This window comes from Trachypithecus francoisi, unplaced genomic scaffold, assembly GCF_009764315.1.
Source record: "Trachypithecus francoisi isolate TF-2019V2 unplaced genomic scaffold, Tfra_2.0 Lachesis_group10, whole genome shotgun sequence".
NCBI classification, from domain to species: domain Eukaryota; kingdom Metazoa; phylum Chordata; class Mammalia; order Primates; family Cercopithecidae; genus Trachypithecus; species Trachypithecus francoisi.
In genome coordinates this window covers 53,882,910-53,896,065 of record NW_022681455.1, presented here as the reverse complement: position 1 = coordinate 53,896,065, position 13,156 = coordinate 53,882,910, and the positions used below count along the sequence as shown (strand labels likewise).

The following is a 13,156-nucleotide window of genomic DNA, read 5'->3' as shown; positions in this document are numbered from 1 at the left end:
GCTTGGAAGTTTGATGATGTTTTTCTGATCAGGAATAGTCTCCAGTAACTTAACTCTTGTTTATATCAATTAGCCTGTGGTAAACTTGGCTTCATAATACTTTGTTTCACTTGATGTCACAGTTTTCAAGAACCTATGGATGGTGTTACGTGAGGACTCACTGTGAATAATTGGGAATATTTAAGAATGAAATAAAAATATGTATTCTTTCCACTCATATGTATAATTTTTTTCAAACAGCTACCAGGTTATTAGGACATAAACACTTATTAAGATGTTTGGACCTACTTAATGAACTGTTAGATATTTCTAGGAGTATTAAAAGAAAGTTACTGAGCCCACAAGGGCCCCAGGAACCAACTGTCCTACGGCAATGGCAGGGTGGAGCAGTGAAAAAACACAGGACCGGGACCTGGAGAGCCGTGGTCCAGTTCCAGTTCTGCCATCAACTCCTAAAAACTTCTTCAAATTAACTGACCATAGGCAAACCAAACACGTGATGGGAGAGATGTGTCCAGGTGCCCCCAGGTTCAAGGCACTGCAAGTCTGCTCACTCTATCTATATAAACACTTTTGCCCTCCCCTCTTAGTCTGAGTACCCCTGACCATCCCGAGGGGGCTCAAGTCCTTGAGACATCCATAGCTTTCCCAGTTAATGCCAACTACTGTGCTAGGCGCCAAGAGGAGAAATGAAGTCCTGTCTTCACTGATGCTTGAAAGGCCAATGCTAACGTAGTTTACCCATCTGACCACATAAGCAGAGGTAATTTATGCAAAGATTCCACATCAGACTCCACAAAGATAACACATCAAGCATTTAAATGGTCATTCCATGTCCTTTCAAATTTTGTGGAATATTAAACAGGTACTTCTTCTATGCAAAACAATCCTATCTCCGAGAAGTTGTACTGGTTACTAAATATTGATTAACTAAATGTGTTAAATGCTCTAAAGAAACTATTTAGGAATTCTTTGAGAAACAAATGAAGCCTTCCCACGAGGAAAGCTTGCAAGTTTCAAATAATAATTTGCTTAAAATGTAGTACACTTATGCATATATGAGATTTCCTCAACAATTCACTGTCTCAAGTGCCTTTTCCACAAGGTCTTGGACACCAGGTGTGCCCAATCTTCTCCAAGGAAGAATTTGTTCTTTGATTGTTTCTGTCTGGTATGTGAGAACAGGCCATTACTTGAGCATGCATGAGGAAGAAATCATAGTTTCTTGCTACGGTTATAAAATTACTAACAACCAAGAATAGAAAACTCTCTCTTTTTCATTTAATTTCACAAACTGACCTAATAAGAATCAGTTAATTTCAAGATCAAAGTGGCATTTTATTCAGTAAACAATCAGTATCCACAATGCTATAATGGTAACAGAAGCTGATTAAGTCTACAAACAAAACAAAAATGTCTTGAACTTTGACAAAAACAGGTACAGATATTAACAGAAAATATATAATAATGAACATTGTAAAAAATATATTCTAAAATTATACTTTTCATTAAAATAGTTCAGTAGAGGGGGAGAGGGACACTCTGGTTTAATAACATATTTTATCTCAAAGCATTAAGACTTTTAAAAAAAGACATAAAATGGGAAAAAAGGAGAGAGGTAGGAATCAGAGGCTAGAAAGGAGAACCATCTATGCAGCTGTAGACTAAGAATGAACGGAAGGGAAGGTAACAAGGGAATTAAACTTCAGACATCCTGAGGAGCAAGAGGAGGACAGCGTCAGTTTGGGTGTTTAAACAGCTACTGTATTTAAGAATTTTTTTGTGTTGGGGGGCAAAAAGGGGGCTGGGGTGTCGCTCTGTCACTCAGGCTGGAATTCAGTGGCACAATCACAGTTCACTGTAGCCTCAACCTTCCGGGCTCAAGTGATCCTTCCTCCTCAACCTTCCAAGTAGCTGGGACGACAGGCTTACGCCACCAGGTCCAGCTGATTTTTTGTTTGTTTGTTTTTGTAGAGATGGGTTATCGTCATGTTGCCCAGGCTGGTCTTGAACTCCCGGGCTCAAGGAATCCTCCCACCTCAGCCTCCCGAAAGGCTGGGATTATAGGTGTGAGCCACCATGCCCAGCACAAAAGTTGTTACATTATAAATATCTGACACTTGATACAGCAAAAGTGAATTGTACATGCATGAAATTCACAATAGAATACCACTATTTTCTCTGCAACTGATACCTTAAACCTAGAGTGTATCGAGGGTTTCCTGTCTTCTTCTCCTCCTGAGAGTTTAAGGGCACAATTTTTAATTAGCAAGTCTAATGGCATAAAGATAAAACATCAGTGTGCATTTCAGAAAAACACCAACTTTCTGGCTGAACACGTGTCAGCTAGTTGTCATTTGCCTGAAGAGGATGGGAAGGAGAGGGAAAAGCTGTCTGCAAATATTCTTATAAACCTCTGGAAGGAGAACTTTTGCAAAACAGACATGTCAGATAGACTGTGCTCAACTGCTTACTGAGGTTCTCAAAGAGCAAGTTTCTGTTTTGTCTTAGAACTCACGCAGGACAGGTACAAACAAGGAAAATCATTTATGATGGTAGGGAACACTGGTCTACCAGGTTAGGGCAGACAAGTCAGACCTTTATTTTTAAGTGGCTAAGCATGAGCTACTGCATCAACCTGATTTAACCCACTGTATGTCCTAGAAAAGTGACAAAGATCTGCAAAGATAATTCAACTAGTTCATCTGTGGGAAGGTATAACAGAACATTTATTCACCAGCATACACTGTCTTCAGTGGATTCTGTTTCTTTCCATGACTAGGTTCTCCACAACCTCTAAGCCGGCAACGTGGAATATGCCCATATCATTCCTTTCCTCTCCCAATTCCACTCGCACTCTCCAAATACACCATTCTCATTCCCTATTCTTGGATCCACAGTTCACAAATACTACCAGACGTAGCTGTTCTTTAGGGGCACATACTTTACGTTTTCAATGGAGTTGTTTGTTGGCTCTCCAGCATGGTTTAAAATTACTGAGTGGTTGTTTCTACCAGTATTTACTGACCACCTACATGACACATAGCACTTGGCTTAAATTAACTACTTTGCCATACATCAGTTTAAAGAGCACTTCCAAACAATTTAGGATTTTTACTAGTAACAAGTAGCAGCACCCTTTTTAACCAATAAAATTTAGGGACAATTAGATGCAAAAACATAGGAGGCTGGCTATAATCTTTCTTGAAGGTCACATTAAAGAATGAGTAAATGGCTTTCTGAGTAGACAAATAGGAGCTTTAAAAGGAAAGGAGGCTAGAGCTGATGATATAAACCCCCTTTCACCCCGATTCACCCAAACTTCACAAAAAAACTTACTTGCCAATATTTTCAGGTAGAGACTGCAGTGAGATGTCATTTACAGAAAGACATGTTAAATTCTGTAATTCAGGAAAGCTTTCTGGCAACCTAAAACAAAACAAACAAACAAACAAAAATGCTATAAATTAAAAAAGAATAGTTCATGTATAGTGTATACCAAGCATAAATATAATGATTTATTCTATGTGCTAATTGAAATAACCTCCTAAAAATGACATTATATATGGCATGTTTGCCTTGTCTTCCTATAAATAAGACACTTGTAAGGAAAAAACAAAGACTTCATATACATAATAGATGTACAGGGGCATGATAAATACTTATTGTTATGGTGATCTAGAAATAATTAAAGTAGAAAGAATCGCAAGCTCTAAGAACAAAGGCAAAAGAAAATGTTGAGACTACTGAATACTTTATGAAAGAAAATGATGAATTATTGCTGCAGCTAAAAGTGCCTAAGAGTAAAAATACTTTATTAATTAGCAGAAACTAAAGAGAAAATTTCATCAGTCCATGAGATTATAATAAAACACAGGACAGCTACTGCATAATTTTTCTTCCTGTAGTTTATAGTACCTAGGGGAAAGCTACAGAGTACTTATTGATCCGCTGACAGACAGACAATTGCTACTTTCCTTTTTTTTTTTTTTTTTTTTTAGACGGAGTCTCACTCTGTTGCCCAGGCTGGAGTGCAGTGGCACAATCTCAACTCACTACAACCTCCGCTTTCCGGGTTCAAGTTAGTCTCCTGCCTTAGCTTCCTGAGTAGCTGGGATTACAGGCACGTGCCACCACGCCTGCCTAATTTTTGGATTTTTAAGCAGAGACGGGGGTTTCACCATGTTGATCAGGCTGGTCTCGAACTCCTGACCTAATGATCCACCCACCTCGGCCTCCCAAAGTGCTGGGATTACAGGCATGAACCACCCTGACAATTGCTACTTTCTTAACATTTTTCTTTTAGTTCTATTTAAGTTACCAACCACTTGAAATAATTTTATGTTTTACTATGTTCTACACAAAGGGATATTTTTTATATGTTCCTTAAACTCTACAGAATAACAAGGCTTCAAAATAAAATCATTATTTAAAATTTACAAAGAAAGTTTAGTTTCAATATTTCTATGGTTACCATATTGAGGGAGGGAAGGGAAAACCTAACTAAAGACAAAGGATCTCATTGCATTTAAAATGCTGAAGGTTATTAAACATAAAACTGCTAATAAAGACAACAGAACATATAAGTATCACTTTTTCTCAGTGAGGGAGAGATTTCTGGCTTTAGTGATGGTCTCTAGATTAGAATCTTTCATTTTTATCTTTCCAGGTTCCTTTTAAAAAAAGGCCTACGTAACATTACGTTTGATATTTAATATAGGTTAATTCCAAACTTCAAAACCAAATCCAGACCCACAAGGTCAGGGTATTAAGTGGAATATTTATAATAACTGGAATTTGTTCTGAGGAACAGTTAACAGAGGTACGATTTTTACTTATAATTCAAAAGATGCAACTTATCTGTTCTGCCTGAGTTTTTACCAGAAAGTATATATCATTTTATAATTTAAAAACTAGCTAAGATGTTCTTAAACACAAGAAAAATATAGTTTTAAATGGCTGATTTAAATAGGTGCTTTTTTACTGGCTATTAACACAAGAGCTAAACTAGTACAGGTGTGATTGAAGTACAGCCCCCCCCAAGGTTAGGAGAAATGAACTGCAGTCCGAGCTTCCCACTCATTAGCTGTATGATCTTGAAAGGTAATTTAACCGACATGTGCCTCAGTTTCTTGAGCCATAATATAAGCCAAACGAAATCATTTTTAAGGTCCCTTCAACTCACAGATATCATCTTAATTCTTAAAAAAAAAGCACATCTGCCAAATTAAAATGGCTTTACCTTAAGAAACCTGCCAAATAGAAAGCCAGAATTAAAACAAACAAAGCAGTAAAGCCTCACACAATCTAGGTGTGTTCCAGTTGAGAGAGAACTGAAATAATAGTAAAGTCAAATGTCAGCACACATCAGAAAATGAAAATCAAAAAAAATAGAAAAAAGGAAGAAGCAACTGAATGGTTAAAAAAACCCCAACAGCAACATAATGAGTATTTCCCAGCTTGCCAAATCCTGTAAGCTGCCTTCAGCTTAGTCCAGTTCAACAAACATTTATTGAGCACTTACTCCATTCCAGGAATACAAGTAACTTTCTCAGGTTGGTCAAGGAGTCTTGGTCAGAGAAATAACTTAAGGGTAAACTTCAAGTGTTATAGAAAAAGTACACAGAGAGCATTACGGGAGCCCAGAGGAGGGGCCCGAAAACGTGTATGATGTTCAAACTGCATCTTAAGGAAGGTGACAGGGTCGGTACTGTCAAGAAAACAGAGGCATGAAATGAACTAACTAGAAGCACTTTATATTACAGCAGAGACTGATGTTCAGCACAGGCAACTGAAGTCAATGAAGATGGAGAGACAGACCAGGGTCAGATGGAGGGGCAAGAAGAGGCTCACATAGCACAGGGAGGAGCTCTGACTATATCTTATAGAGATGGGAGTTATAGAAAGGTTTTAAGAGACAGTTGAATGGAAGATGGTGGGGAAAGAGGATAAGGTTGGAGGGACAGTGATAAGTAAGAAAGCTATTAGGGTATAACTTACTAGATTACTATTTTTCAGTAATAAATGTTACATGTAACTTAATCACTATAATTCAAAGGAGGACAATCAGAAAAAGTTTTAAAAAGAAAACACATTTCTTTATTGGCAATAAGAAGGTATTGGAAAAATAAAACTAAATAGCGCATTCTCCAACACTCCATACCCAAGAAGTCCCAAGCAATTTTGAAGTGGGTGAGATGACTCAGAAATTTTAGTTTAATCTTAATTTTCCTAGACCAAAAGAAAAAAGACAGAAAAGAAAGGAAGGGAAGAGTGCATTTCTTCTGAGGTTCCTTTCAGATTCTTAAGAAATCTTATAAATGGACCCACCTGGCCCAAAGAGACATCTAAAACAGATGCCCAAGGGCTGTCTCTGCATTGCCACACGGGCACAATTCAGTTATCCTACTAACAAGATGCCTGGAAGCCAGTGGTCAGTGGACTCATAACTAAGCCAGGAGCCATAAGGAACAGCTCACAGCAATGACACTCAGCCACGCCTGGGTAACAGACTGTGTCATACCAGGAAGGGTAAAACTGGAATAAGTAGCAAAACTGACACAGTAGCTTTATTTGAAGGAAAACCAAAACAAAAACAAAAACAAAGAAATCCCCATAGCTATTGTTAAAGAAATAATGATGTTCATAGGAGGTTTTTGTTTTTCTTGTTGTTGATGTTCGTTTGTTTTTAATGGAGAGTTAGAGGAAAGTTAAGACAGTAAAAGATAGTATGGCCGGGCGAGGTGGCTCGGGCCTGTAATCCCAGCACTTTGGAAGGCTGAGGTGGGTGGATCAGGAGGTCAGGAGATTGAGATCATCCTGGCCAATATGGTGAAACCCCGTCTCTACTAAAAATACAAAAATTAGCCGGGCGTGGTGGTGCACGCCTATAGTCCCAGCTACTCAGGAGGCCGAGGCAGGAGAATCACTTGAACCCAGGAGGTGGAGGTTGCAGTGAGCCGAGATCGTGCCACTGCACTCCAGCCTGGGTGACCGGGTGAGACTCCATCTCAAAAAAAAAAAAAAAAAAAGATAGTAAACATGTTTCATTACTGGACTACAAAAAAATAATTGTAATATGATTTCTCCTTGGAAAACTCTGGTGTAAGCTCTCTGGGAGTTTAGAAACCTGCCTTATCCCACAAGACAGATCAATGGGGGTTTATAAACTACTACAACTCTTCACATTGCTTCAGAAATGCACTCCTCCTCCTGTTTTGTACACTTCACTGTGCTGCACCTTATCCCTACAACATCCTTTGAGGATTCTATCAATAGAATAGTGTGCCTTTCATTGTACAGGGCTATTTATAAAGAAGTATCTGTGAAAGTCAACCATCTGTGATAAAGATAGTGAGCCATCTAGGTACCTCCAAGATGGTTAACCTGACTGTGTTCTTTGCTTGAAAACTAAGCAGAAAGCTTACCTAGTCAGTGGGTTTCCGCTGAAGTCAGCTACCTGCAGTGCTTTACAGAATGAAATGCTTTCTGGAATTTCAGGAATCTCTGCAGGAGTAGAGAAAATGTCTATAATTTGCCACCATTATTAACAGTTTTCATCATTCTCAAGATAGATCACACTCACAAGAGAACAGCTGGAAATGCCTACCTCCATTCAAACATGACCTAGATATATAAAGTATTTTAATACATTTACATTTGCTTTTCTAAGATAAGATATATTCTTAACAGAAGCACATTAAAGAAAAACATTAAAAACATCAAATCTCTAACAAAATTATAGCTATAGGAGGAATAAGTTCTAGTGTTCTATGGCAGGGATCCCCAACCCCTGAGCTACGAACCAGTACCTGTGAGGAACTGGGATGCACAGCAGGAGGTGAGTGGTGGGCAGGTGAGTGAAGCTTCATCCATATTTATAGCCACTCCCCATCACTTGCATTACTGCCTGAGCTCCACTTCCTGTCAGGTCAGCGCCCACATTAGATTCTCATAAGAGCATGAGCCCTATTGTCAACTGCCCATGCAAGGGATCTAGGTTGTGTGTTCCCTATGAGAATCTAATGCCTGATGATCTGATCTGTTTCCCATCAACCCCAGATGGGACTGTCCACTTGCAGGAAAACAAGCTCAGGTCTCCCATGGAATCTACCTTATGGTGAGTTGCATAATTATTTCATTATATATTACAATGTAATAATAATAGAAATAAAGTGCACAGTAAATGTAATGAGCTTGATTTGTCCCAGAACCATTTCCCACACTGGTCTATGGAAACACTGCTCATATGATTTGGTTGTGTCCCCACCCAAATCTCATCTTGAATTCCCATGTGTTGTGGGAGGGACCTGGTAGGAGGTAATTGAATCATGGGGGCAGGTCCTTGCTGTGCTGTTCTCATGATAGTGAGTAAGTCTCATGAGATCTGATGGTTATTATAAGGGGGAGTTTTCCTGCACAAGCTCTCTTTGCCTGCCGTCATCAACGTAAGATGTGACTTGCTCCTCCTTGCCTTCCACCATGATTGTGAGGCCTCCCTAGCCACATGGAACTGTAAGTCCAGTTAAATCTCTTTCTTTTGTAAATTGCCCAGTCTCAGGTATGTCTTTATCAGCAGCATGAAAACAGACTAATGACTAAATTAGTACCAGTAGAGTTGGGTGCTGCTGAAAAGATACCCAAAAATGTGGAAGTGACTTTGGAACTGGTTCACAGGCAGAGGCTGGAGCTGTCTGGAGGGCTCAGAAGACAGGAAAATGTGGGAAAGTTTGGAACTTCCTAGAGATTTGTTGAAGGGCTTTGACCAAAAGCCTGATAGCAATATGGACAATCAAGTCCAGGCAGAGGTGGGAGATGAGGAACTTGTTGGGAACTGGAGCAAAGGTGACTTGTTATGTTTTAGCAAAAAGATTGGCAGCATTTTGCCCCACCCTAGAGATTTGTGGAACTTTGAATTTGAGAGAGATGATTTAGGTATCTGGTGGAATAAATTTCTAAGCAGCAAAACATTCAAGAGTTGACTTGGGTGCTGTTAAAGGCATTCAGTTTATAAGGGAAGCAGAGCATAAAAGTTTGGGAAATTTACAGGCTGACAATGTGACAGAAAAAAAAAAAAAACATTTTCTGAGGAGAAATTCAAGTTGGCTGAAGAAACTTGCATAAGTAAGGAGAAGCTGAATGTTAATCCCCAAGACAATGATGAAAATGTCTCCAGGGCATGTCAAAGGTCTTTATGGCAGCCCCTCCAATCACAGGCCCAGAGGCCTAGGAGAAAATTGTATCCTGGGCCTGGTCCAGGGTCCCCATGCTGTGTGCAGTCTAGAGACCTGGTACCCTGCATCCCAGCCACTCTAGCTCTGACCAAAAGGGGCCAAAGTATAGCTTGGGCTGTTGCTTCAGAGGGTGGAAACCCCAAACCTTGGCAGCTTCCATGTAGTGTTGAGCCTGCGGGTGCACAGAAGTCAAGAATTGAGGTCTGGGAACCTCTGCCTAGATTTCAGAAGATGTATGGAAATGCCTGGATGCCCAGACAAAAGTTTGCTGCAGGGCCAAGGCCCTCATGGGAAACCTCTGCTAGGGCAGTGCAGAAAGGAAATGTGGGGTTGGAGCCCCCACACAGAGTCCCTCCTGGGGCAGTGCCTACTGGAACTGCGAGAAGAGGGCCATCATTCTCCAGACCCCAGAATGGTAGATCCACCGACAGCTTGCACCATGCACCTGGACAAGCCACCAGACAGTCAAGGCCAGCCCATGAAAGCAGCCAAGTGAGGGGCTATACCCTGCAAAGCCACAGGGGCAAAGCTGTCCAAGACCATGGGAACACACCTCTTGTATCAGCATGACCTGGATGTGAGTCACGGAGTCAAAGGAGATCATTTTGGAGCTTTAAGATTTGACTGCCCTGCTGGATTTCGGACTTGTATGGGGCCTGTAGCTCCTTTGTTTTGGTTAATGTCTCCCATTTGGAATGGATGTATTTATTCAATGCCTGTACTCCCATTGTATCTAGGAAGTAACTAACTTGCTTTTGATTCTACAGGCTCATAGATGGAAGGGACTTGCCTTGTCTTGGATGAGATTTGGACTGTGGACTTTTGAGTTAATGCTGAAATGAGTTAAGAGTTTAGCGGACTGTTGGGAAGGCATGACTGGTTTTGAAATGGGAGGACACGAGATTTGGGAGGGGCCAGAGGCAGAATGATATGGTTTGGCTATGTCCCCTCCCAAATCTCATCTTGAATTCCCATGTGTTGTGGCAGGGATCCGGTAGGAGGTAACTGAATTATGGAGGAAGGTTGTTCCGAGCTGTTCTCATGACAGTGAGTAAGTCTCACAAGATCTGATAGTTATTATAAGGGGGAGTTTCCCCTGCACAAGCTCTCTTTGTCTGCCACCATCCACATAAGATGTGACTTGCTCCTCCTTGTCTTTTACCATGATTGTGAGGCCTCCCTAGTCAGATGGAACTGTGAGTCAAATTAAACCTCTTTCTGTTTTAAATTGCCCAGTCTCAGATATGTCTTTATCAGCAGTGTGAAAATGGACTAATACAACTGTCTTCCACAAAACCGGTCCGTGGTGCCAAAAAAGTTGAGAACTGCTGTTGTACAGCACTATAAGATAACTACAGTTAACAATAATATATAGTTTCAAATGGGTGAAAGGAGGATATTGAAAGTTCCTAACACAAAGAAATGATAAATGCTTTAGACGAGTATGTTAATTACCCTGGTCTGATCACAATACACTATATGTATCAAAGCATCACTATGTACCCATACATATGTACAATTATTTAACAGATCAATTAAATAATAAAATAAAAAAAACCACTACTACCACCACCAAGTCCCACCACTCTATCGAAAGCACTGATGGCATTCTGTTGTAATTACCATTAGACTTTTTTTTCCTTATGTTTTCATGTGGTGGTATCAGTACCAGGTATTCTAAAGTAATATACTCTTAAATTATGAATTCTTTTCTGATTATAAACATAAGTATTTGGAAAATATACAAAGAAGAAAATAAACACCACCAACACTCTCATCACCTAGAGGTAATCTTTTATTGTGATTTTTTTTTTAACTTATCACACACACACATGTGTGTACACACATATACACACACACAGAATATGTGTATAAACAGATTATATTTCACAATACTAAGTTCATGATAATTTGTTTTTTGCACTTCACATTACTTTACAAGCTTTTTTCTCCTATCGTTTTTCCAAGTAGTTTGCTGTTCTTAATGGCAGAAAAGCACATTGTATATATTTTCATACTTCATTTAATCAATCCTCCACTGTTGGGCATTTAGGTTGTTTCAAAGTTCCTGATGTTATATTTATGTGCATTCCTGATTATTTCCTTAGGCTATGTTCCCAGAAGTAGAATTACTGTGTCAAAGGCATTAACATCTCTACAGCGCTTGAAAAATATTGTTAAATTGCTTTTGCGAGGAGCAACTTATGCCTACTTATACTTTCATCAGCCTGTACAAGATGCCCTATTCAACATCTCTCCTCCTCTTTTCTTTCTGTTACATTAAAAACAAATGCCAATTGTATTGCTAAAATAGTATGGCAATATTTTATTTTATATTCTTTTTATTACTAATGCAGCTGAATATTTTCCCCCATATTTACTGGCCTTTAAATATTGTGATTTTTAAATTACCAAAGTTGTTATTTTAAATTCCTTTCTTGATACAAAACTTGAGATTATAGCTTTTGGGCCTTTAAAAGGTTAGTCTGTAGCATTTAACTTCAAAAATTCATTTATTTTGGACGTATTAACATTGAGAAGGGCTAAAATAGAAAGATTTCTCCTGGTTCTTGCTGTTTCTTCCACCAGTCTGACTAATGCAATCTGAGCCAAAACATACTTAATATTTCTAAATTGTGGGTGGCAGGGAAAAGGGAGAATTAAAGGGAAAATGGATGTCTCACTCCAACAGCCTCACAGGAATCAGATGCTCCATGAAAGATTTTAGTTCAAATTTAAAAGCATAAAACATCTGGATCTATGCTGACATTTTCCTCACACTATTTTCTGTCTTGCATGGTCAAATGAGGTAGTGAAAAACAAACATTATGGTCCTAGTTTATATAAATATAATCGCTTATTTATGAAAGTAATAACATAAATATAATAGCTTATTTGTGAAAGTAGGACCATAGTGTTTGTTTTATATATATATATAGCTGTTGAATCGATTTTTAAAACTCACGAACATTTGTGGACCCTTAGTACAGATTCAGCTGTAGCCCTTTTATATACATTATCTTATTTAATCTCTTCAAAATAAACTATTTTAACTTTCATTATACAGAATGGACACTAAGGCTCAGAGAGACAAAGTGACTCACCCATCACTACCCATCTATTTCACTGAGTGCTGGCCCTCCCATTTTCAAGTCATGGCACTGGCATGCTTAAGAATAAACAAGCAAATTCATTACAGGATGAGCATCACTGTTCAGGCAAGTGAGGCCATGCCATGCCATTGGCTTGCCATGATCTGAAAAGCACTGGTCAGTCTGAATACTCCATGATAGTCTCTCTTGTTGTCGTTATTTTTGGTTCTGAGGAGCAGTCTATAAGGCTGAGAAAAGAGGTGCCTCGTTATCTCAGCACAATAAAGGCCACATATGACAAATACACAATGAACATCATAAGGAATGAAGAAAAGCTAAAAGCTTTTTTTCTAAGATGTAGACAAGACAAGAATATCTACTCTCGCCACTTTTATTCAACATAGTACTGAAAGTCCTGCCCAGAGAGATTAGGCAAGAGAAAGGAATAAAGGGCATCCAAACTGGAAAAGCAGAAGCTAAATTGTCCTTGTTTGCAGATGACATAATTTTACATATAGAAAACCCTAAAGACTCCATAAAAAACCTGTGAGAATTAGTAAATAAAATAAAGTTGCAGGATACAAAATCAACATAGAAAAATCAGTAGCATTTCCATACACCAATTGTGAACTACCTAAATAAGAAATTTTTAAAAATCAACCCCATTTATAATAGCTACAAAAAATAAAATACCTAGGAATAAATTTAACCAAATAGGTAAAAAATCTCTACAATGAAAACTATAAAACACTGATGAAAAAAATTGAAGAGGATACAAATAAATGGAAAGATATACTGTGTTTATGGGTTAGAAGAATTAACATTGTGGCC

At 38.8% G+C, this 13,156-nt stretch overlaps 1 protein-coding gene across 2 annotated transcripts in view; it reads right to left on the bottom strand.

Moving 5' to 3' along the window:
• The window catches only part of LRRC1 (leucine rich repeat containing 1), a 130,438-nt gene that overhangs the window by 38,079 nt on the left and 79,203 nt on the right, over positions 1-13,156 (bottom strand). For both annotated transcript variants that reach the window (XM_033217474.1, XM_033217475.1), the window contains 2 exons: positions 7,428-7,506; positions 3,340-3,429 (listed from right to left, as the gene is read on the bottom strand). In XM_033217474.1, coding sequence (XP_033073365.1) covers positions 3,340-3,429; positions 7,428-7,506 — 169 coding nt within the window. The remainder of the gene's footprint in view (positions 1-3,339; positions 3,430-7,427; positions 7,507-13,156) is intronic.